The sequence below is a fragment of the Tachypleus tridentatus genome, chromosome 13, assembly GCF_004210375.1.
Source record: "Tachypleus tridentatus isolate NWPU-2018 chromosome 13, ASM421037v1, whole genome shotgun sequence".
NCBI lineage: Eukaryota > Metazoa > Arthropoda > Merostomata > Xiphosura > Limulidae > Tachypleus > Tachypleus tridentatus.
In genome coordinates this window covers 198,948,655-198,975,663 of record NC_134837.1, presented here as the reverse complement: position 1 = coordinate 198,975,663, position 27,009 = coordinate 198,948,655, and the positions used below count along the sequence as shown (strand labels likewise).

The 27,009-nt window shown below is 36.0% G+C and overlaps 1 protein-coding gene across 3 annotated transcripts in view; it reads right to left on the bottom strand.

Annotated features, from left to right (window-relative positions):
* Positions 1–17,220: 17,220 nt before the first annotated feature.
* LOC143236843 (uncharacterized) overlaps positions 17,221–27,009 on the bottom strand; it is a 37,958-nt gene continuing 28,169 nt past the window's right edge. For 2 of the 3 annotated variants that reach the window (XM_076475460.1, XM_076475462.1), the window contains exon 2: positions 17,221–20,710. In XM_076475460.1, the coding sequence (XP_076331575.1) occupies positions 19,761–20,710 (950 nt within the window). In that variant the 3' untranslated portion in view covers positions 17,221–19,760. Of the gene's footprint in view, positions 20,711–24,543; positions 24,682–27,009 lie in introns of those variants that run through there. The other variant, XM_076475461.1, reaches the window with a different exon arrangement.

Sequence of the window (27,009 nt, the reverse complement as noted above, 5' to 3'; positions counted from 1 at the left end):
CATTTATACTACAACATTGAAAATAAAACTTTCAACAGTACACTCTCACTCAGCTTGAACAAATATAATAACATACGCAGTACAAGATGCATCTCTGACATCATATATATATTAATCATATGTTATTGATGTAACAGATTATTAATTGATTAATTACTAAGAAATAAATATGCACCAGTTAGTTCCAGCAAAAGAAACTCCATAGACGATATTGCCATCTAGTAGAGAAAAGTAAACAACGAATCTCCAAAAGACCAAGATAACGTAACTAGATTCTCTGTACCATTATTGGTTGAGAAATATTCTGTTCTCTTCTTTAATTTTGCTCAACAATATAACTTTCTTATATAAAATAACATAAAACAGTTCTTTCTAATATGCGTTCAGATAGATATATAAATATTTCTCTAACTTAATATTACTTGAGGCTTCCATATTTTATTTTTATTTCTATGTATTATTATTAATAATACTTAATGTTTTATTTTAATTGTATCATCATCCACAACGTATTTATTATATTTATTTTTGTGATCAATCGACTTCACACATTTGGCAACAGATGACGAAAGGTGGTAAATGTGTGAGACGTTGTGGATTGAAGCAACCACATGTGCTCTTTTCTTTTAGGCATGTGTTTATTTATTTTCTGAATTTAGCGCAAAGCTACACGAGGGCTATATGCGCTATCTCTTCCTAATTTAGCAGTGTAAAACTAGATGAAAGGCAGCTAGTCATTACCACCCACCGCCAAATCTTCTACCAACAAATCATGGGGTTGACCGAAATTACAACGTCCTTAGGGCTAAAAGGGCGAACGTGTTTCGTGTGACGGGGATTCGAACCCCCTCTTCAAATTGTGAATCAAGCGCCCTAATCCCCTGGGCATATCAACCCTCCAGGGACGTGAAGCTGTCGAAGTTAAACTAGATAGACGGTGTATCCCTAATGTAATTTGGGTCTTACTTCCACCAGAATCTCTAAAAACCATAATGACCCATATTATGATTTGTACCCCGGTGCTGAATGTTTGTTTTGAGGCTTAGATTTTGCATGTTTGTTTTGTTCTGCTTTATTTATTTATTTTTCCATAAAAATTACTTTTAATTGTATTCCATCTAAGGTTTAGATATGCTGAGTAAAATTCACGCTATCTCTTTATAAATAAAAGTTTTGTAGCTTTCCTAGATAATTGTATATACATATATGAGATAGATTTAAACGGAACTTTTCCTCTAATTTGTCTTATTTTATTTACAGTTTTGGTCACACTATTTACTTTGTTTGGACAACCGGGGCAGTGTACTAGGGACGTTACGGTGGAAAATGAAACCTAAGCCTAAAACGGCCAGATAAAGCAGTGTATCGTTTAGTAGCTTGTAAAACATGGTAATTATTCCGATCAGGTACTCTAATAACTACAAAAATAGGTAGTAAATCAGTTTACAGAAACTAGTACATTGTTTACTGGTAGGTATTTTGGTGGTTGATTGCACGTTTATTTCTAAACCCAGTATGATAGGCCCATGTATAAGTTCAGGTGTTTCGAATTCTGATCAGTAGCCATTAAGGGAAAGTTCATCGAGTTTTATAGGATTAGAAGAATGAGTACGTTGGTGGGTTAAGTTTGTTTCTATGTATGTTAGGTTTGTTTCTATGTATGTTGCTAGCGTTAGCACCAGTTACAAAGGTTCATTTTGCTACCAATTAAACTTTATTAAATTGCTAAGTTATTGTTTTGTTTGTTTCAATAATATGTAAGCAAATATAAACAAAAAATACTACGAGTCGAGCGCCTAACCATTTGGCCATGCCAGGCCCCTTTTGAATTGAATTGCAATATTCAACCCGAATGTCATTTTGTGTTTGACTGGGCTAAAGGACTAGGTCAAAAATCCTTTCCAAACTTCGGGTTTGAGAATGCAGCAGTTACTAGTATAAGGAGTCTGATAAAACTATTAAATGATTTTGAAAGTTAGGCCTAGCATAACTTTTCAAACAAATAATACAATATCGTTATCACCTTTAGTGATTTTCATCTTAAAAAATATATATATATATATAAATGTTACTCCTCATTAGTTATCTGTCAAAGGCGATCATCTCAGTTCTTACAAAGGTAAGAAATTGTTTAATTTTATATATGTGGGTGTAGGAGTGTGTGTTATTCCGCTTTTCCGGATCTTACCTCCTGTTTGTTTGTTTTTTAATTTCGCGCAAAGCAATAAGAGGGCTATTTGCGCTAGCCGTCCCTAATTTAGCAATGTAAGACTAGAGAGGAGGCAGCTAGTCATCACCAACCACCACCAACTCTTGGGGCTACTCTTTTACTAACAAATAGTGGGATTGACCGTAACATTATAATGCTCCCACGGCTGAAAAGGCGAGCATGTTTTGTGTGACGGAGATTCGAACCTGCGACCCTCGGATTACGAGTCGAGTGCCTTAACCACGTGGCCATGCCGGGCCCGTACTTCCTGTATGGACACATATTGGTGTCACGACCAGATGGTTAGGTCACTACACTCGCAGTCTTCGGATCGCGGGTTCGAGTCCTCGTCACATAAAACAAACCAAACGATACTGGTTAACCTCATTACCAGCAAGTATAAAACATTTCGTACTATTGTAACTATATGTGTTTAAAAAAGTACTTCCTTCCGTTAGTTTGAAGCATATGACAAAACACGCACAAATATTCTCTGTGATGGACCTAGCATAGACTTATACGTGAAGCGCTCGACACGCACTCTTCCGGTTGCGCTAAAAACAGTAAGACTAGCTTGTTGTTGTGCTGGGTGACAAGTGATGTTAATAATTGTTGTTACCCTGAATCTTTACCCTAAATATTCTGGTTTGTAAATGACCTATCAATGAGATGAGAAATGCACGCCATTAAGTTTATCGAATTCACGTTAGTGCAGTTTGATAATATAAATTATCTGAACCATTACCCTGTGTATCAAATCCTAGCCGTCCTGACGAGTTTTCGCATTGTTCGAAAGGTTTCATCGGTATTGGATAATATGTAATTGTTTATTTGTGTTCTAACTGTAATGCAAGTCAAACATTTTATGCTCAAAATAATTTTCTACGTTAAATATATTGATATAGTTTTTAATTTTAAATACTGGGTGGCAGCACTCCCTGTGGGTGTATGCAGAACGAGAGTTTTCATTGCAAGAATAAAATAAAAGTACTAGAACGTAATTATAGAAAATGTAAAGAAACATTTCAAGTAAAACTTTGTTTTATCTAATGGCTCAGTTCTCTAAACAACTAATGATATTTATATCTAAGTATACATAACACTAATCTCTTGTTTTTTTTGACGACCTTTCTTTGATAACCGCATTTCCTGGGAAGACTATAAATGACGAACTTGAAAAGACTTAAAATTTACTTCTATCAAAACTTCAAACTGAAGCTTAGTGGGGGTTAAACCTACCCCTTTTATGTTTAGTAGTCCCGTTTACCTGATAATAGACTACCTGTTGTCACACTGCGTGAATTTGGTGTGCTTCTGTCTTTTATACTCGTCTGCTGCTATGCGCCCTCTGGATAGATATATACATATATACACTCGTAATTCACAGTTTCATCCACACACAAGTCTTCACGAAATGATATTAGTACATAGATGTATGTTTGTAGTGTCTGTATTTGGTGGTGCTCATGTAACATCTTCGATTGTTTCTTCTTCCTTTACGGTTTGTGTTTTTACTGAGAAATGCTGGAAGAAAACGTCACGAAATTACGGAACAAAAACTAAATTACAACAATGATTTTACTCTCCCTTCAAGATCATGTTCATGAATGTTTTACTATAATATTTAGTGCTACGTTATAACTTTCTTCTTTCAGTAACGTTACCACATTTCGAAAACAGTTCATCGATATATTATTATTTTTCATTGGATGCACGTTTCACAGAAATACACTTTGATATATTAATCTCGGGGATACTGAAAGATCTGGTGACTTGTTTACTATGATACTTGAATATTGTTGTATTATTGTCTTGAAGTTTTGGGGGAGTTCTGGATCCGGGAATGTATTACCTATGTAGGAAGTTAGCGGAGTGAAGTGTTTCTAGGATATTTCAAAAAGTTACTGTTAGTTAAGTACTGTTGTCATGCAGATTTACAGGATTTTGGTATTCTATGATAAAAATCTATAAATGTGTTTCGGATAATTTTATGATAAGGCTGTTTTCTGTATTTTTATGTAATGTTACTGGTGTTTTTGTTATGTTAGGGTGTGAAATATTTGATGGTCGAGTATTCGTTTGGTTTGTAGTTGTACTGGTTTGCTTTTCGGTGGTTGTTTTTAGTTGTGGGAATGAACTTTTGTCGAATAGCTAAATGAAGTGGTGGCCTGTGTTACTGGTGTCGTTAGAAGTGGTGGTCTGTGTTATTGGTGTTGTTTGAAGTGGTGGTCTGTGTTACTGGTGTTGTTTGAAGTGATGTCCTGTGTTATTGGTGTTGTTTGAAGAGATGTCCTGTGTTATTGGTGTTGTTAGAAGTCGTGGCCTGTGTTATTGGTGTTGTTTGAAGTGGTGACTCGTGTTACTGGTATTGTTAGAAGTGGTGGCCTGTGTCATTGGTGTTCTTTGAAGTGTTGTTTTTGGTTTATTTTTCAATATACCTAATATTTGTATGTTATTTATTTCCATATATCGTGTATTTGTTTCTGTCGTTTTAGTGTTATGGAGTATGCTGAAAATGATTTATTTCATGTCCTTCTATTTAGGACACTCTTTGTTATTCGTGGTGTGTTGTTCCTTAGAATAACAACAGAAATGGGTATGTTCCCTTGGACAAATTAATTTATAGTGGTTTCCACCACAGTCCACTTATCGTGGAAGAAGTTTACAGTCTGCTGTGACTTGTCCGTAATGTTGGAAACACTACATAGTTTGGTATCAGTCAGTACTGACAGTTTGTTTGTTTTTTGGAATTTCGCGCAATGCTACTCGAGGGCTATCTGCGCTAGCCGTCCCTAATTTAGCAGTGTAAGACTAGAGGGAAGGCAGCTAGTCATCACCACCCACCGCCAACTCTTGGGCTACTCTTTTACCAACGAAGAGTGGGATTGACCATCACATTATAACGCCCCCATGGCTTGAAAGGGCGAGCATGTTTGGTACGACCGGGATTCGAACCCACGACCCTTGGATTACGAGTCGAACGCCGTAACACACTTGGCCATGCCGGCTCTAGTAATGACAGAATGATTTACTGTATACTACGTTCATTATCCGTGGTAGTTTGGTTTGAATCAGTTCCGACAAAATGATATACTTCAAACATAGAATTCATTGTGTATGAACAGAAACCAACAATACATCAGTAATTTCTAGCTTTAGAAGAGATCCACACAACTTTTTAAAGATTCCAGTTGAAGTTCCACCAGGGAGTCCAAATATAGCGTTTATATATACATTCGGTTTCAGGTCCTCGTCAACAAATGGCTAACTGTTGAGTAGTAGAATTACCTGTATTTTCATCGAGAACTATCGAAGATTGAGTGGCTTTAAGAGCATCTATCAACAGGGCTTAAAATATTGCCTAAGGCCTTACCTAGCAACATTATTTTCTTTTGTTGTCTAGGCTTGACATTACGCATCACATCTGGATCAGACAAGAACTTAACAAGAGTTAATAAATATAGGACTCATGAAGACCATCTTCAACAAAAGCCACTCAGTCTCCTAGTTATTGTTCTGAAAAGTACTTCTCAAGACCTACTGATTTAGTTTTAACCATGGCAACTATCCAAACCTTTCCGTTTTCTATTTCGATGCCATTCTTTTCTTTTTTGTATTCCAGCAGCTCTTGCTTAATGAACAAATCCATTCTGCAGTATAAGCATTTACGTATCCTATCCTAGAAATATTTCTTTCAATCATCCTGTAGAGGAAGTCCTCCCCCATTGTTGTTGTTTTGTTTTTTGTACATTTTGTTTTCTCTTTGGATTGACCGTTCAGCACAAAATAGATGAATTTCCTGTTATGAATGCCTGAAACAAATAATACAATGGTACCTCGGTTCTCGAACTTAATCCGTTCCAGAAGGCTGTTCGAAAGCCGAATCAATTTTTCCCATAAGAAATACTGTAAATTAAATTAATCCGTTATAGACCTTCAAAAATTACGCATTATAAAGCATTTTAAGTAAAAATATTGCTTAGTTATACCTGTATAATAATACTTACATATCAACCGCAAAAACTATAAACACAATAAAAATCAATAAATGAAAATTTAACTGCACTTTACCTGTGCTGAGGAGAGCTGATGGCGTAAGTGAAAGGTGGTGAGGAACGTGGAGAGTAGGAGGGTTATTATTGTTTGGAAGGAGAGTCACCTTCCATAAAAAAGGTCAGGTGACTCTCCTTCTTGGGTTCTTTCTCTTTTCTGTCTCTTTGCACCGCTACAACCTGCTTGAGACTCACTGGACCTATTTCTCACTAAAAACTTGTCTAATGAGGTTTGTTTCTGCTTGGCACCCTCCTCATGTCTCACCACACTATGTATGCCACTTCTCTTCCTAATTTTTCACACCATCCCCTACTAGCCTTAAAGGTACCACTTGTATCAACACTCGCTCCTGGGGTGTTTTTCAGGAGGTCAGCATGCAACTGCTTTGCTTTCTCACAAATGATGGTCTCAGAAATGCTATCACCAGCTAACTGTTTTTCATTTATTCAAATTAACAACAGTTTTTCTACCTCTTCCATTGTTTGAGATCTTTATTTCGTAAGCACCGTCACACCTTTTGCAACATCAGCTCCTTTGATGATCTCTTTATTTTTCAGTATGGTGCAGACTGTAGACTTCGCCACACCAAACTGTGTAACAAGGTCAGACAAACGAACACCACTCATACTTCGCTATGACATCTTTTTTCACCTCTATTGTGGCTCTAACAACTTTTCTTTTTGGTTTGCTGCTTTCATTATCCTTCTTTGACCCCATGGTGGCTTATTTAATCAGAATATTTAGAAAAACAACAAAAACAAAGAAAAACGAAAACGTTCACAGCAGAATTTAGCGGGGTTGTGGACTGAGCGACAGGTGGGGATAAAATGTTTTAAGCAAGCTTGGCGTGGGCCGAAAATGGTCGAAGGGTCGTTCAGGTCATCAGTTGGGTAATTTCGGGGGTTCGGGCTACGACAGCTTGATTCGAGAACCGAGTTTATGTTCGACAACCGAGACATTTTTTTTTCTCTCAAACAATATGTTCGAAAACCGAATTCGAGAAGGGAGTCGTTCGAGAACCGAGGTACCACTGTATATTAAAAACTATGCTTAAGTGTTCAAGTAGAATAAAGGTGACACCTAGTGAATGATTGCAAAAGATATGTTACACGAATCAGTTTATAAAAACAGGTATGAAAAATCATCTTAAACGAAGAGTAAGTTTTAAGAAATTCAGCTTTCATATTACATGAACAAATAAGCAAAGAATAAAATTACATTTCTGACAGAGATGAAACCAGTGGATGGAGATCACTGATTCCAGTACCTAGATTAATCCCACAAGGTTGAACAGTGCTTATATTAATGATCCAATAAGTTTCTTTTATTTCTCTATCTGCTTTAGTTTTGAATCCTGTTTCAATGCTTATGATAATAACATCGTTAATGGAATGACCGGGTTGGTTAATGTGTTGAGCAACAAAGCGATCTTTCTTGGTGTTAATATGAATATTTCTGGTTGTTGTAATGTTCTCTAAGAGTTATTTTTATATGTCGTTGGACATTAATGATGATTGGATTTTTTTATATTTTATCAGATAAATGGTGTTTTTTGTTTCACAAATGACTTCTTTAGATATTTTAAAGTTTCTTTGATTGTGCTTGTCAGAAAATGAGTCAGTGGTTTTTATGAACTTGCAGGTTTGACAGGGGACTTACTGCATGGACGACAACCGTTATCAGGTAGGATGTAATTCACTTTTTGTGAACAAGGATATATTTTAAAGTTTTCATTTTTCGGAAGGAGACAACGGAAACTTCAGGAAATATTTGTTTAAAACGATCGTTAAGCTATAGGAGATAAAAATGTTATGTTTTAATTCTTGAAACGTTTCTGGATTTAAACTGATAGGATAATAAGAGGAATTATATTTGTAAAGTTTAGTATTACTCTGAGTTAGGATGTTGTTTTTTTTCCGTTGACTGTTGTTAACCTTTTCAATTTGTCTGTTGATTTCGGTATCTTTATATCCTGTTTGTAACATCGTTTGTTTCAGATCCTTACTGTGTTTTCTGTAGTTTATTTCATTTGAGCGCATTTTCTTCATTCTGAGAGCTTCACTGTAGGTAATGTTTCATTTAGTGTGGGAGGGGTGATACCTTTTATAAAAAATAGTTTTAATTTATTTTTTATCAAGACTTTTTGAACCTGTGTATTTTTCTCACGTCACCAAGATTCAATCCCATAGCATTAAATTTTCAAAACTTTCCTGGGGGAGGGGCTATACCCCTGGGTCCTTGCTACACACATCGTTTGCTACATTTTGTACTTGCGGCAATGGTTTGACCACTCCAAAACTGATTCCTGAGGTAACTAGGTTTATGGTAATCCTGTATTTAAAGATTCGTTGTTTCATTACAACATTAACTGAATCATTTGTTGTTTTACCATAAAGAGAAAAAAATAACATTGGCTCAAGGTCATCTTGCAACTTATAATCGTAACAAAGAACAAGGAACACGCCCTTGAAAAAAAAGATTATTCCCAGACTTTTTCTAAATCACGGGTGTCGACGTAATAAAGAATTATTATGTGACACTTGGAAGTGTAAAGGTCGTTGTATATGTGTTCATTTATTAGTTTATAAATTAACGGATCATCCAAGTTTTGTGGTAATAACGGACAGAGTTATCGTAATGGTTTCTTTTATTCTGACACTTACTAAATTATACAATTAGAAGCTGGCGAAAGGTTATTTTGTTCAATGATAAGTGTGTGTGTTTTCTTATAGCAAAGCCACATCGGGCTATCTGTATCAGCGGTGGTCCAGTGATAAGAATCACATTTGATGTTGATGTGGATTTCCGATTTTCACACTTCTTTTATAGTTCACGAACTTACAACGTTAAATACCTGGGTTCGATTCTTGGTGGTGACTACAGCAGACAGCCTAATATAGTTTTGCTGTAAAACAAACTTTAGATATTAAATGATTAACGGGTTGTGAAATAAATTTTTCTCAAGCTAAGTGCTTTAAAAAGTTCGAATTTTCAAAAACTGTAGTGTTCGTACTATATAACATTTCGGTTCCTTTCGATGGACCCAGCAGATAGCTCAATATAGCTTTGCTATACGAAAACACACACTATATAACATGAACCCCCGATGAGACAGTTTCGGTTTGTTTTGATTTCGCGCAAACCTACGCGAGAGCTATCTGCGCTAGCCATTCGTAATTTAGCAGTGTAAGACTAGAGGGAAGATAGCTACTCATTACCACTTACCACCAACTCTTGGGCTACTTTTTTACCAACGAATAGTGGGATTGACCGTAACATTATAACGCCCCCACGGTTGAAAGGGCGAGCATGTTTGGTGTGACAGGGATTCGAACCCGCGACCCTCAGATTACGAGTCGAGCGCCTTAACCACCTGACCATGCTGGGCCTTAAGTTTCGGACTTATAACACTAAAATATGGGGTTTGATTCTCCGTGGTGGACACAGAAGATTGCCCTATATGGCTTTGTTCTAAAAACAAACAAATATATCTATGTCTAACTTTAAATATAACTAAATGCTGGCTTGCAAAATTTGAAACTAGATTTTCCAATAGATTTTTTCAATCATATTTAATGAGAATTGCTTTTTTTTTTTTTTGAATAGAGAAAATAGATTTGTCATCAGTTGAATATCAGCTTACTCTTAGAATAATGTTTGAGTAATAATTCTATTTGTTATATGCAAGCTACTTTGAGTTGCTTCCTTGTTTATCTTCTTGGACTACGTGTATTCATATTCCAAAGTTACACCAACGTTTACTGTATAAGTTATGTCGTTATAGATACCTGATATTGAGTTATGTTAGAAGTACTTATGTGTTTGTGTAAATAAGAATGTAAACATTATAACGATAACAACAGTAGGTTTGAACCAAATAACAGGACTCACTGCTATTTTTGTAACGTGTCCACAGTTGAAAGTTTGAACAACAACTGTAATACAGTCTTTATTCTGATGTTGGTACCATGGAAGTTTGTTTGTTTGTCCTTAAGCACAAAGCTCTACAACGGGCTATTTGTGCTATACCCATCACGAGTAGTGAAACCTGGTTTCTAGTGTTATAAGTCATGAGGCTTGGCGTTATGCCACGGACAGGAAGTTGTGTGTATACTATTACGAAACAGGGCAGAGGCATGCTATGGTTTACTGTTATGAACATAGCCATTCCATTTTATGAACTCTTAACCAAACTATATTTCCTATATCCAGTGCCGAAGAGGTCTTTCGCAGAAAACCAGCTTTCTTCAAGTTCAGGTTAGAATTAAGTTATTTGAAATGGAATAAAATTACAACCTCTTAGTCTGTTTGTGACAAAACCTACAATACGATATTAAATACCTTATTATGTAATTCATGTGGATAATAATTTACAAAAAAAAGTTTTTCAAGGAAATCATTGTTTTTAGTTTTATGATAAACACGTGTTTTGTGTGTTTTTCTTATAGCAAAGCCACATCGGGTTATCTGCTCAGCCTATCGAGGGGAATCGAACCCTTTATTTTAGCGTTGTAAATCCGGAGATATACCGCTGTACTAGCGGGGGACATATGATAAACACCTTTCAGTGCCTCATATAAACAAACCACTGTAATAGTCTATCACACGACACTCTGCACTAAACTCCACGTTGAATTTAACATCGCTATACCTTCTTTGGCAGTAATGGAAAACAAAAAAAAAGTCAAATATTAAAGAAACTGTGCGAAATCTGTTTCTTTAACCTCCATAATAAAAAAATAACTTTAATTTATATCAGACGAAATAAATTGATTTAAAAGTTTGATTAATACGGTATTTAACATTCAGTTTAATTAAAACTTAAATTTATAAAACTTTACCAATGTAGCAATGAGAGCAAATAATATTTTAAAAACAGAACATAATTACGAATTGTACAAAATCTTTATAAAAATTTGACATAGTATTTTTTGTTAGCATCGTTAGGTGGGGCTCTTTATTACAGAGAGTGAAGACACGTCCACGTTTACATTTTCTAACGCAAAATTAAACATTTTGAAAGTTAGTATCATAACTAATAGCACAAGTAATAGTAACTTGTATTAATTTTAAACGCATTATGTTTTGTTTGGTTTACATAACACTGTCAGGTGAACGCAATTGAATGATGGAACGAAACCGTTACGTGTTGCAGTAGGAAAAGCGATAGTGTATCGCTAGGCAACAAAATAAAAACAAATCAAACAAAACTGTTAAATAGAAAAAAAAAATTAAATTTTTTAACATTTCGCGCAAAGCTACTCGAGAGCTATCTGCACTAGCCGTTTTTGTTTTTAATAAATATAATTTCTTTATTATTATTATTATACTCAAATTTTTCCCCTATCTATTAAAGGGTGAAAGTTTCTATTACGTTTATAGAATTGCTAATTAATCACAGTAGTGTTTGATTTTAACAACGCCATCTAGTGATACAACGTTAAGTCTCTAGACTTATAACGGTAAAAATTAAGTTCCAATACAGTGGTAGTTACAGCAGATACAATCTATTATGAAGCATTGTGCTTAATCACAAATAAATGCTTTAATAATGTAATGGTTATTAGGTATTTTATCAGGATAAAGTATTGAAGTAATAATGAATATGTTTAGCATTATGTAGTACAAGCTGAAGTACCAGTCCTCTGTCCAGGTTATGAACTTTAAAAAGGTGTGGGTGGATACTATGAGAAATAACTCCAAATTCCTAACCTTCAAACTTTATTTTTAACATAATACAATATCACATAATTCATTATTATTTCATCAAAAGTTTTATATATGTTTTAATAACTTACTATGTATGTACTTAAAACATGATGTACACTGTGCGACTTTGTAGGAAGAGATAGTGTAAAAAGTACTGGCAGTAGAGATCTTTTCTGTTATCAAATTTCAACATTCATCATTCCATGTCCTTGCACGGTGTTTCGCGTTATTAATTAATTGGTGGTCATAGGCTGTAGAAGTGTCTTATAGGATGAAATATATAAGACGCTAGTGTTCCCCCCACATGCACACTGTATATATTTTGTTACAGAAAATTTAATATATTTTTCCATGTAAGGACGTGGCACTATTTATGAATGTAGTGAACGTTAACTTACGTCAAATGTAACACATGCTCAGTAACAGCAGTAATGGGGATGGAAGAGTTGCGAGTCCCATTTTAACATACCCCTTGTTCCAGAATATCATCTCACAACGATGGGTTGAGATTGACCCAGCGACCTAATAGCAGTTAGATAACAAACAGACATACATACATATTTTGTGATATATATATATATATATATATAGACAACGTTTATAGCTTGTTACGTTTTATGATACAACAAAACGACTCACATTTTCATCCTTAACAGTTATAATTAATCAAAAAGGTGATCTTTGTTTGGACAAACCCAAATATCACGTAAATAATTTTAAAAGTTACTAGTTTCATTTTGGTTTCAAAAGATTTTAAAAAATCGAATGGAGTCAATGATTTTTTTCAGTACTGATAACTCTATAATTATTATCTGGCTTGAGAATGTACCCAACGAATCACCGTTAATGTATCAGGTCATCCCATAAGTAATGTCCGAAAATTCAATACAAAAAGTACATCATCATTTCTGTCTTTGTGGAAGATTTTAATGACTAAAATATGTAGTAGGACGTGTATAAAAAGTTCAGACAAACAAAAGAAACCAACCCAACTCCTCTTTTTTAGATCAGTAATCAAATAAACCCTTATGAAGATGAGTGTGTTTGCGGAGCGCATTAGGCATGTAATGCTTTATGAATTTAAAAAAGGCAATAGTGCAGTAGAAACTACACGAAACATTCAAGGTTTTTATGGTGCGGAGTCTCTCAGTGAAATAAAATGTCGAAGGTGATTTCAGAAGTTCAGGTCAGGTGGCTACAGTTTAATTGATGGGCGACGTTCTGGTCGTACTGTTGATTTTCATGATGACTTGCTGCTGGCTGCACTTGATGAAGATTGTGCTGTAACAGTTGAATCACTAGCACAGAAGCTTAATTCAACCCATTCAACAGTTCACCGACATCTGCAACAGATTGGAAAATGGGTCCCCCATGATTTGATAGAAGCCAACCTCAGAGCAAGAGTTGACATTTGCACTTCTCTGCACTCTCATGAATGTAACTCGCCTTTTTTGAACAGGCTAGTGACTGGAGATGAAAAATGGATATATTATAAAAATGTTAAGCGGCGCACACAATGGCTTAGTGCAGCTAAACTGGCTAAAGCACAGCCCAAAATGGACCTTCACCCTAGAAAAGTCTTGTTAAGCGTTTGGTGGGATGTCGTTGATGTGATCCACTTTTAGTTGCTGCCACTCAATGAAACGATTACATAAGACTTCTGTTGTCAACAATTAGAGTTCTTGAATGTTGCACTGAAAGAAAAGTTTGTAATGAATGTTTTTTCCTTAACGTTTTTATTGATCCAAACATTAACAGAGAATAGATTTAAATATGGTCGAACCTTCTCATTATTATTTTAGTATGAAAAATAAAATACATTAAATTCTGTCTAAAGAAGCTTTATTATTATTAACTTAAATTATTTTCTGAGTATAAATTTTAATCCACCCACAAAGTACACAACTATAAATTCAATGTTACTAGAGTGCACTCGACACTCAAGGTCATCAATGGAGTATATAAGTTATGTTAGGAGTTATTTGATGTATGATTATTCCTCCACTAGTAGTTGAAGTGTTCAGACGTGTGAAGCCCTCGCTGCTATGTTACCATTAATCGCACAAACTTCCTTCTATGCTAAGATCAACAGTATCTTCGGTAATTCTTGACGGATTACCGTTGGATTTCTCCCCTTGTCAGATTATTGCCTTCGTCGACCAGTTCAAATCCAGCGTCTCAGTTGATCCCAGAAAAACAAGAATCCTTCGCCGAGAAGGTATATTACTGGAGCCTTCAACACTTCAGGACCACGCTTATCTATGTAAACCGGGGAATGCAAATATCAACGTCCAGTGCTCTCCTACCAAACATACCAGTAGCTTATACTCGGTATTTATTAAGAACGTTCATTTGTCTAGAAATCTCAGCTGAAATTCAATATTTTCTGGAAATAACTTACACGAAAGTCCATGCAGTCCACAGAATCCATTTCATGATCACAGGATTACCAACTCACTTTGTTAAAGTCGTGACCGAACATAAACAGGTAGCTGATTTTATACTTAACCACAGATGTACTCTACAGTATGCTCGTTTTAATACCGACCGTCCCCGACGTCGACCAACTAAATACTCTTCAACATGTCAAGTCTGTCAATCAGAGTATCCCTCGTCCAGTAAGCTTTTCATCTCCATGTATGTATCTCTCTGCCAGCAGCATTTCTACACTTAATGCTAAGAAAAAGACAGAAATACTCTGACCAACCTTACTCTTCAGCAGCGACCCAAACAGCTTCATGCCAGACTCAACCCATGCACGTTAAGACTATAGACATATCAACCACTACAGACATCAACATCACGTTCAGATTCGTAAGAAGACTCCAATCATCCCAGACAGAAATTGAACGACTTGTCGATACAGATAGAATTGATCACTCTGTTTTATATCTACGAACAGCCTATCATTATCCTTCTGGTGCCTTAGACTGGTCTTTCGACCCATCGTTAATTTAACTCGTGTGTTTTTATCGTTGTGTATGTTTTTGTGTTTTTTTCAGAAAGCTTTATTAACCATGATTTCCTTTTCAGCAACTTCCGGGTAGATTATTCGGCGTCCTGATCGTGAAAGTTGGTCTTCTTGGGGTACTCCCGTCCACAGCAAATTCTGAGGTTTTTGGATCTACAGAGCCGTATCCTCTTGTGTTTTTTTTTTTTATAAGGTCAATATTTAGCCTCTCGCGGACCATCAACGGACCTTTGCCACTAGCTTGCAGCATAATCTCGTTAACTTTAAATCTTGTCAGTTTGGCCATTAATCACTAATTACTAGCCTACTTAAATTTAACTTCACGAGTAGGGCGAAGTGAAGGTCTCTTCTAAGCGCCCTCGATTGCTTTCCATATCTTCTTGAGGTGCTAAGTGTTGCATCGGAATACCTGCCATGATCTGTATTTATTTATTTGATGTATGACTGAGCATTACTGGGGCTGAAAAGACCTACTTCGGGTACCTGCGTCAATTTTGGCTTGCTCAGAATGCAAAACGAATCTGTGGTCTCTGAGATAAGAATAAATTGTTATGAGTTTCCGTGAGTATTGAAATTTAATACTAGTTTAGTGGTAGTGTATTAGACTAACACACACTGTGCGGTACGTATAGACTATACAAAGTTGTATGATTTACAGATCCTCTAGCCTGTGGGATAGTGGTACGAACCATGTTAAACTGGAAGATACAAACTTCTAAATCCACTTAACGAGATGTGTTGAATTGTAAGTTGCCTTAAGCAACGTTATCTCGTGAGTGAGGGAAAGTTGACTCGATCCCTTTTCCTATCTCCTGGTAACACTTCACCCGCTCTTTCCCCTCGACAACGCTATTGAAGAGACCTTCAGTAATTATTGACTATATAATAGTGCTATCTATATGTCCATGTAACTAGGAGATAACGTGTGGCTGGATCTTCACCAAAACTGGTATATAGGTTTATTTGGGGGGAATACATATGAATCTTCGGTTTTTACATTTTGCGGTATTTATGGACGTTTCTACCACTACCTCGTCTTCTATTGATGGATATAGAATTTGGCATGAAGGTTTGCTTGCTTCCATGAATGCAAATTTATGGTTTCACCATTTTGTTTTGATTTTTTTTCCCCAATAGGATATAAGGGTAGTAACTTTTATTGTTCTTAGATAACCTTTAATTAATTATGAACTTACGTGACTCTAGTTCAGGGGAGGGGTACTCTAACTAGTTATTCATATTTTAATGAGTAACTTCTAAGAGTGTAATCATGCTGAACTGAACTATGGTAGCTTTCAGTATATTTACTCTTGGATGTTCTGGGATTACGGTTGCAACCCCAAATCTCCTAAAATAATGACCTCTTTAGTTCGAATATAAATATTATAATTGATATCACTTTCTTGTTCCTTTTGTGTTTATCATACACTTTCTGAGCTTTCACTTTCACATCAATTTTTAAATACCTTCTCTTACATGTTTCTCTTAACTGTAATAGCTGAAACATGTCTGTGGGTTTAAACCAAACAAGCACCAGTAACATTTTCTGTAATATTTTAATACAAGACGTTCTATTGTTTTCACTAAAATCTGTTAAAGGTTTTATATCTTGTTCGGATATCTCCATCTGACAGTTAAATTAAACCTCCCTAGCAGTTACTTGGTCTGTTTTTTAAAAATTCCACCTTGTACCTTATTACCTATGGTCATTTGTTCTACCAAGCCTTATCTTGGTCGACATTTTCATTGCATAAAAAATATAGACTAAACCGCCATACTTTTGCATAGAAATCAAAGGTTTATCGTAGTGTGATTTTCATCTAGAAAAGTAAACTATCCCACGACTAATAACTATAGTGTTAGGACTATTTTTAGGGCAGTGATAATGCTGATTTTCAATGTATTACAGATGACGCCCTCTTAGGAGCCTAGGCCACCAGTTATTTCTATATTATACAACTACAGATCAAACGTTGGTGCCTATGGTAATTTGAACTTTTAAGTATCTAAATGAACCTTTCTTCCCTCCCTTCCACAAAAAATCGCTTAAAACGTGCGTATGTGTGCAAATTCTTAGATGGTGAAAGTGTAATTTGGAAATCTTCATACCTCCCTCCCCCGACTTAAGGGAGACTCTCTATTTGTAAAATAATAACGTGACTCTCCAAGAAACGACAATACCTGACGTAGTAAATATTTTAATCAAATGTGTAGTTGAGACTAAACTGTAGTCTCAGGACGTCTATATTGTGTAAAGAAAGACTAAGGAAGACAATGAAATTCTAAGGTTTATTTTGAAATTTAACCAAACACGAGAGTAATGTTTGTCCTAAATCTGTGTTAACTTCGGTATTCAACTAAGAATAAGGTTCTTGTCAAATTTTCCACATTCTTCCAGTGGGGAGTAGAGTGTAGTACAAGCATTCGTCGTACAATAGACTTTATCAAACACGAGTTTCCTCTCTGTACTTTCCACCCCCTTTCAGTACTATCAGGTAAAACCACTACTTTAACATTGACATTCGTATCAGTCATGTTCTGGTTACTTTTGTACTCTTTACTTTAATCGCACCACAAAATAAATCTATTCTCGCACAGGAACTTTGGAAGCGAGCTCATGCTCACGTGATAATTCGTGGAATGTACAATGTTCCGTATAACTAAAATGACTAGGAAACTGCGAATTTTTTTCCAAAACGTCCAGCAGAAATACTAAACTATGGGAGGGGGAAAACAAACTGCTAACTCTTCAGCTACTACAATCGACTAATCAGATTAACAAAGTTAAATAACCTCGCCCCTGATCGTTGAAGGCACCTTTAATTTGGCCATTGTAACTGGTTTTCCAGTCATCCACCAATCTCTCCGATTCTGTTATTTAGATCTTGCCCTACTCGTGCTTTCCTTCCAATATTCTTGTAGAATAGTATTTCCAAGAGTATCCAATTTATGACCGAATCACTGTCGCTTCTCAGTTTCTTATGGTTCATGGCTAGTGATTTTCTGTAAATTTCCTCTAAATGATTGATTTGATTAAGGTAAAAGGAACGTGCAAGTCTACGGAAGCATTTTGTTCGAAAGCTTTCTGTTTTTGTAAAGGTTTCCATTCTTCATCCATATAGCCCAGAGAAGATGTTTTTTAAATGTAATCTCTTTACTTGTTCGGCGGGTTGTATGATTAAAGCCAATCTGGTTACTTCATTCCGTCTCCTGCAACGTTAGTTCCAAAATACTTAATAGTTGATCCTTTCTAGTCACCCTGGTGGGATTTGACTGTCAGCCTTATAATATACGCACGGACCCAAAGTGATGACGCACGCGTTTTTATTCCACAACGGAGCTCTAATCCCGCATTCACAAAACGACAAATCGACCCTATATTAAGTGCACTCAAAGCAATAATTTAAGTTTGAAAACATAATTCTTGCTGCATTAATGCGCGGCAGATAAGCTCGATGTGGCTTTGCACTCGAACAAACTCTTGTGTTAATGTGCTTTAGCTGATGTTTTGAGATTTGCTTTTTATTTGAAGTCGGATGTTCATCTAATTTCCCTGAGCATACGAAACTACTTTCACAGCAAAAACATTTTCACCCCTATTTCTTCGTATGATAAGGACTCAATTATTCAGATCTAAAACAAATAAAATGAGGACCAATACTGATTTAAACTCGAAGAAAAATTTTTTTAACATTCCAACTAGCTCCGGATAACTAAAAGAAAACAAACTCGTGGGGGTAACTTTACGTAAAAGCCATCCTTCTGTATTTGAAGAATATTGGGGTAAGTTGCTCACTTCATTGTAAACTAATGTCTTTATAGATTTACCAGTAACAAGCAATTTGCCCTAAGGAAAACACGTGCATAACACCAAATTACACCCAACAAAATAAAAGTAGTCACAGGAACACTATAAATAAACAATCCATTTTGTATAATATCCATAAATAGAAACCACAGAAATGGTTTAAAATTGAAAACGCTGAGCTTTAAAAATAACTAAAAGCTTTATATTCAATATTGGCTTACCCTAAACGGTAAACCTTTTACACTTGGGGTTTTCGTAAAAATTGGAGCATTCTTCAAACTGAAACTTTTACAGACTTGAAGGAAATAAATTAATTGTAATCAAATTTGAAAAAAACAAACTTAATTTCACTCAAACTTGTACACTTGATTATCGTTCAATTAAACGTCGTTGGGTCTACGTAATTCTTAATCTCCATAACTCCCTATAAATTGTTACACGTTTTAGTTTCTCCTGAACAGTAAAACCGTTTGTTTATAACTGAACTACACATGGAACATTACTACACAGTTCGGTTCTGAAGTGAAAAAGAAAATGTTTAAATAAATCCTGAAAAAAACGCAGGATCAAAATGCTATCAACTAACGTGCACTTCTTTACCATTAAATTGTTAAGCTAGTCCGAATCTGTTAACAGTGTAGGTGAACCCCCTACTCCAACTGTTGTCCTGTGGCACGTCAATGTTGGTCTTCAACCTTCCTTTTAAATATCAAACCTTACCACAGAACTTCACTTTATCTTCTAGTGATAGTTGGAAGTAGTGTTTATTTCTGTCAAGCAGTGATAATTACTTGCAAATGACGTTGTCAGTGTCTACCTAACAAAACATCTACACATTATATTTCGCCAATGAATGATTTACCTCACGGCATGTTAAGGAAGAACTAGTTATAATTTGCTTTCTAAAAGCAAATTATAGCAAAACACTTTCTAAAGCAAAACGCTGTACAGCATCCAAGAAACTTCAAGGCACAATTGGACGTATACAACTAGCTGTAAGGAAACCGCCATCATAAGTTAGAATTATCCACTCGTTGTTTTTCAAGCTCTCCAACAGCCGCATCCACTAACATGTATAAACAACTAAAAGGATCTTCTTTCCCCTCACCAGATGGCGTAAGTGGCGGAGTGTTTGGCTCAGATTCCCATGGCTGTAAAACTGAATTTTGAGGCTCAGTGCTGAGATTGGAGGAAACAACCAAGTTGGATTCGCTTTGTACATCATGAAAACAAAACTTTCTTCCCACAGGTGAATCTAGGGAAGAAGGGATGTCGTTAATGGGTACAATAATATTTCTGTTATGTGGATCAGTGGATAACTTCCCTTTGGTGTGGCCATCATATGGCAAAACTTTCACAACAGACAATCTGGAAGGCAGATGATCGATTGACCATTTTCGATTCAAGAGCTCTTGTTCATGAGACTGTTGCCAACGTCTTCTCAGTTTTAAAGGGGTTACAGAATCCCCCTGGAGTGTGTCGCAGGGTGATACTTCACTTAAACTGTCCTCACTTTCTACATCCCCGTCGGTGGCGCTATCATCAGTTAAAGAGAAAAAAGCACGGGAAGGTTTGGCTAGTTTTTCGTGGTCAGATTTATCGGACTTTCCAGTACTGTGTGTCTGTCTTATGTTAACATTTCTGTTTGAATAACTCTTCCTTGTTATTGTGTAATGTAGAGGGTCATGTCCTTCTTTTCGAATTAAGTCTGGCAAGATGCGACGTCTAGCGTTGATAAACCAGTTACAAACCTGCAGCACACTAAGATTGGCTTCTTTGGACAGTAGCAGCTTTTCCTGGTCTGATGGATAGGCATTATATCGATGTTCGTACAACCACATTTTTAATATTTTAACAGATTCTTTGGGTAAGTTTCCTCGACGTTTTCGCCCATGCAGGAGGTCATCGGATCGAGAGTAAGGCATGTTATTGCAGAACGACATCTTTAATTGTTCCCGACCTAATAAAATAAAGATAATTTTACTCGAATATTGACTCGTTGTTTTAACGACGAATAACAGAATTCTAGTGGCAATCTTTTATTTAAAATTAAACTCGTATCATTAAAACATAGAACGAACACTTTTAGTTCAAAACTTAAAATAATGAATTCAGATATAAACTATTCTTCCAAGCTAATCCAAAGTCAACTGGAGTATTATTAATTCTTCCCACAGAATACTATAAACAATGAACTTGGCACGAGTATTGTTTGTTTGTTTTGAATTTCACGCGAAGCTACACGAGGGCTATCTGCGCTCGCCGTCCCGAATTTAGCAGTGTAAGACTAGAGGGAAGGCAGTTAATTATCGTTACTCACCGCCAACTCTTGGGCTACTCTTTTGCCAACGAATAATGGGATTGACCGTACATTATAACGTACCCATGGCTAAAAGGGCGAGCATGTTTTGTGCGATGGGGATTCGAACCCGCGACTGTCGGATTACGAGTCGCATGCTTTGACCAACTGGCCATGCCAGGCAACGAGTATTAATAGCCTCGTAGTAGTGTATACCATTGTTTCACATCAATATTTGGTAACAGCTGGTCTCTACAGTATGCATTAGAAGAAAAAAATGCAAGTACGGGACAGTTTGGTTTTTTTCGTGTTTAAAACTATGAACTTTTTTGATTTGGAAGAGTTCTGTGACCAAATTAAGAAGATACGTAACTCGTAGTAACAAGGTTGTGTGGACATTAATGCGAAAGCTGTTGTTATTCTCGCATCAAATGTGATTTCGCATGCCATTGTTTGGCCTAACCCTCATAACTTATTCTGCAAACTAAACACGGTGGCAAATGTTAACCGATAACTCGAACACGCTACGTTATACTGTATTATGCTGCAGTTGTAACTATAGTACTTTATGAACGACTAACTCCACTCATAACGATGAAACAGGTCTGCTTAATAAAGAAAGATATGACGAAATAATTGTATAAATGAAGTGAATAATTTTTTAAAACAAATACAGGGAAGTTGTAAACTGGAGTGTACAATTGTCTTAACTAGAACTTTGGTATTGATTCTGTATCTCTATCATTTCGATCTATAATTCTCACGATAACTACTTTAGTCATAAAAATCGGATTTACGCAGAAAGACTAATACGTAACACGTGACTGCCCATTGAAAGTGTGTGTGCAACGCTAGATGGAAGACTCACAACAATGGACAACTAAAGCAAAAGAAATTTGATTTCTTGACCAGCAGGGTATGAAAATAGCAGAAGGTTTCAATTTTTTTATAATGTATGCCAATACGAGTGTTTAAAGATTAAGAAATCATTACTTTATACATTCAAGTAGTGTAACGTCTTACCATTGCGCTATAATTATGGTTATATGGATATTTTGTTTCTAGACAAAATAAAGCAAGCACCCCTTTTTTCCATTTTAAAACTACTACTTTCAGTTCATTTATCCTTCCAAAATTCTGGTTCTGATGTTGAAATGGTAAAACTTGGATGTTACTGATGATAATGATTATGAAGTTATTAAAAAAAGCAGACGAATAGTTATCTCAAGTGGTAAACATTCATCACTTGTTAACCAGTATCGAATACTTTATACTTCAATGAGAGGTGGCTCACAATACATCTATCGAAAGATTCGACAAGCATTGGCTTTTAAACACGACTGAAAACGCTAGCTGGACAATACCAACTCAGCCTGCACCTTCTCCGGATGAAGGGGACATTGCCAATTCGAAATACCATGGTTACTGGACAAACAAAAGAACTTAGATTTATGAGAATACAATCCCAGCTACAAATGCAACTTCCTGCGCCCCCTCAGTTGATTGTAAATATAAATTACGTACCTATAATGTAAGTAACTAGTCGCTCAACTTGTACTGTTTCTAATGTAACTTTATTTTTATGGTTAACATGATAAATATGATTAGAGGCCCAGGGATCGTAAGAAGACAAAACTATTAATGTCACTAATGAAGTTAAAAATTACTACTATTATATATCTTGTACATCTCTATTTCACGTGTTTTATCGTGGTTTGGTTTTCAAAATAAGCGCATTACTTTAAGCACGTGTTCGGAACGGATACCATCAAGATTTTGTGAAGGTCGCCAGGCGGGATCTTCTTCGCAAGAAAACTAACATTTTAACATTTAGATTCTTTTCATCAGGGGAGCATCCCCCCCAAACGAATACTGGCAGCTCGAGTTGTTAGTTTTATTAAAGGTAACTACTAGGTTAACTCTGTAGCTCTCTTAACCAGACCTCTATCTTGCGTGCGAGGGGTTCGAATCTGAGCAAAGGAGTTATAGAAATGCAGGCCCGGCATGGCCAGGTGGGTTAAGACGTGCGACTCGTAATCTGAGGGTCGTGGGTTGGCATCCACGTCGCACCAAACATGCTCGCCTTTTCAACCGTGGGGGCGTTATAATGTTATGGTCAATCCCACTATTCGTTGGCAAAAGAGTAGCCCAAGAGTTGGCGGTGGGTGGTGATGACTAGCTGCCTTCCCTCTAGTCTTACGCTGCTAAATTAGGGACGGCTAGCACAGATAGCCCTCGAGTAGCTTTGTGCGAAATTCAAAAACAAACAAACAAAACAGAAAGCAGTTTCAACATATTTCCCTTTCGGCTAATCTGTTGAACTTCCTAAGGGGTAGGGGTGGAAGTAAATAAATGATACTTTTGTCAAGTTTGTACTTAAACTGTTCACGTCCCTCTCAATTTGTCAATATCATATTCAAAATTAAAGGCGTGTGTAAACACATTTTACACTTTGTCTTGCACGAGTCGTTGCTGTATCCAAGAGGCCTTTCGTAGAATACCAGAACTCGTTAGTTGGGTTGGTAAATAGGAACTTTCGCTTATAGTAAGTGTAGTAATATTATACTTTGGAAATCACTCAAACCGACACTACTGCAACTACCTGCTGAAATTGTCAATTTCTAGAATTGACCTTAAGCCTTTTTTTTTCAGAACTAGCACAGTTTACAGTTTTAGAGAGCGTCACTTATCCATTCAGTTTGTTTACATAAGTTAAACCTTCTGAAATTACCACTTCTATACTAATCTTCATTTAATTAAGATGTTATAATAACAAAGGTGAAGGAAGCATTCCATAACTTAAATGCCTATGATATCACAACGACAACATTAGTAATAAATCTTGTACTTACGATATAGGTTTAAAAACGTAGTTAATTACTTTTCGTAATAAAACTACGAATTTAGAGAATCGATCGTCTACAACATTTAATCTTGCATAGACTTTGTTTTTCCTTCTGTTTCTTAATTTCCCGAAAAGCTACACCAAGACTATCTGCGCTACCCCCTAATTTAGCAGTGGAAAGGTTGTTAGTCGTTAGCATCCATTGCTAACTCTCTTACCAACGAATAGTGGGATTGACCGTAACTTAATGCCGATACGGCTGAAATGTCAGGAATGTTTGGTGCGACTGTGATCCGAACCCGCGACCTTCAGATTACGAGTTGAACACCCTGACCACGTGGCCATAAGTTTAGTAACCTACATTTTTAAAACAGCATGTCATAATGGCGCACGTGCGGCAGACATCTTCATTACTACAACAATCTTGTGATACAGCATTATATGTCAGTGAGTTAGTTCGCACAGTACCTAGGTGTAAAAAATCTAAATGGCTACACAAATATAAACCCATTAGACTTGTATCCTGGCTATTGGTTTTAAGTAAAGTTTATTCTTGCATTTATTAACAGCTATTGTACAAGTTGGGTAGATTCATTAGTGATGGTGGCTGTCAGTCTGGGAATTATGGGGATTGAACAAAAACACTAACAACGAAGAGGATGTATTCGTGGTGACGAAGTAGTCGACTCTACAGCGAAACATTTCGGGCGTCTAGAAGCTCTCCCTCCACCGGTGACAGTGGGAAACCAGGTGTAATATGGGAATAAACCTAACAGAGGAGACAAGAAAATGGGCACTCAGCCGAGAGAAGTATGGGAGGGCGGGGATATCACCGTGCTCCGTTAGCTTTCATATACACTTTCACTTCAGTGGAACTCGATGTCGGCGTTTATAACTAGTAAAGAAAACCCTTCTGCAGCCTTGTCCTGGCACGTGCCCAACAGGTTGAGTGGGACACTGTACTTCAGTTTTCTATAACCTCTGTTTTTAATTCGGAAATTATGTATCTCTATAATATAGGGGGGAGGAACAATCCACCTCTATTTAAAATGCAGTTAATTTGTTATTTTTTATTAGATAACAGAATCATACGTAAAACTACATGTTTTTAGAACACACTGGACGAAATATGTTCAAATATGATCTGAAGTCATAATTTTATCACTAGGTGTCATAAATACCTGAACTTTTCAGGTATTTTAGTTACATCTTCTCGTAAGGTATTGTGTCCCCTACTGTGGTTTCTTGGATATCATTCCAATTAGACTAAAAATGATAAACCAACTTTCTCTGCAACTGAATTGATGTTGTTGAATGGCCAGGTCAATCATCTGATGTCAGACTAAAAATTTATGGGCTGAGTTTAAACTGATTAACGAAAGATCGCAAGCCAAACATGGAAGATAAACTTTTTGTAGTACTCAGAGAAGAATGTCAGTCAGTCACTCGGGAATATCCGAACAAACTCATAAAAAGCATGTCACATCGATGCGAAGCAGTACTGAAATCCAAGGGAATGCCGACTGAATATTAACTTTTGAAACTGATTTGTGTTATTTTGAGTTCATTCAGTTAGTGCTAAGAAACTTGTTTGATCATTTTGTAGGCTAATTGGAATAAGATCTAAGAAACTAGAGGAAGTGTACAACAATTTTGATAAAATGTAACTAAAACCATGAAAAGTTCAGGGATTTACAAAAGTCAGTGTTAAAGTTAGGATTTGATATCATATTTGAACAGATCTTTGCGATTGCATTCTAAAAACATATAATTTTATATATTTTTTCTGTGATCTAAGATATGACAAATTAACACTTTCAAGGGGGCTATTTTATGTCTACCCAGTATATATTGTACAAAATATAATTACTTTTTAATTTGTGAAAAAAATAATTATGCTACACCCAGTTGTGGCGTATCCTGGAATTTGAAGGGGGGTTAGAGCCAAGTCTGAACATTTATATTTACATATTTCTATTTATAACAAGAGCTCACTGGCCATTACGTACAAGAATTTCTACCCATGAACTAAAGAAGTGAAAAATAAATAAATGGTGAATTGTAGACTTCTGTTGGGAGATGCACGAAGTCCTGTAATCAACCAATGAGGAGGTATTACACTCTAAACGCATACGCAAGCTAGCTGTAGCAGTTTAGTGGTTGTGAGTTTTTAAGCAATCGTGTTCACTTAGTGATACCCCAACTATACTGTTTTAATTATCTATTCAGTTTCAAGAGAAGCTAGCACTTATTACAAATATTTACTCCTTCCAAGATGACGGCACTTAAAAAACAATCGTTGAAGCTTTCATTTTTTACGTTTTCTATTTTTACAACTGTATATCTCGGGCGAGTAGAAAGCTCTGTTTATATATCCAAACGGTTGAACTTGTACAAAGCTTCAAACTCAAGCCTATTACCGATACTAAATATTATCGTGTTTGTTTCTTTAAGGGTATTAAACTTTATTAGGTTGTTTTATAAATAAACGTCTGTCACCTCCAAATGTTTAACTTTTTATCTAACCTGTAAACGAATTTTATTTAGTAAGTCATGAAGTGTGAAATTTAAGAAATCCGAACTGCAAACTTGGTTTAACATTCTGCAATGCCTCAACTAATCTCAGTGAAGCCAAAATGAGTTACCTAACTTTAAAACCGATACTGTCTAGAATGGTGAACACTTGAACGTTTGCAATCAATCAAAAAAACACACTTGTAGTTTGTTTTTAGGAAAAATAATTTCTTTTATCATTACTAATCGTCATCAGATACGAGATGGTACTATTTTAGGCGTGTATTTGCTGAGGGTTTACTCATAACTTTGGACAATGACGATAGTGACACTGTCCCAGGAGCGTTTTTAGCGTTTTGTGGGCCACTGGCCTTTTTATCTTCGATTTTTGTTCCCAATTGTGCATTGTTTCCTGTTTATGTTTATTAATTCTACTTTATTTTTACACTGTTGCTTTGCGCAAATAACACCTAAACACCAACCAACGAATCTGTCAATATCAACTTATCGTAACTGCCAGTAACATATCTATTCTTGGGAATTTCCAAAGTAATATAAACTTAGTAAATTATCAACTACCTTTTATTCTAAACGTACACCC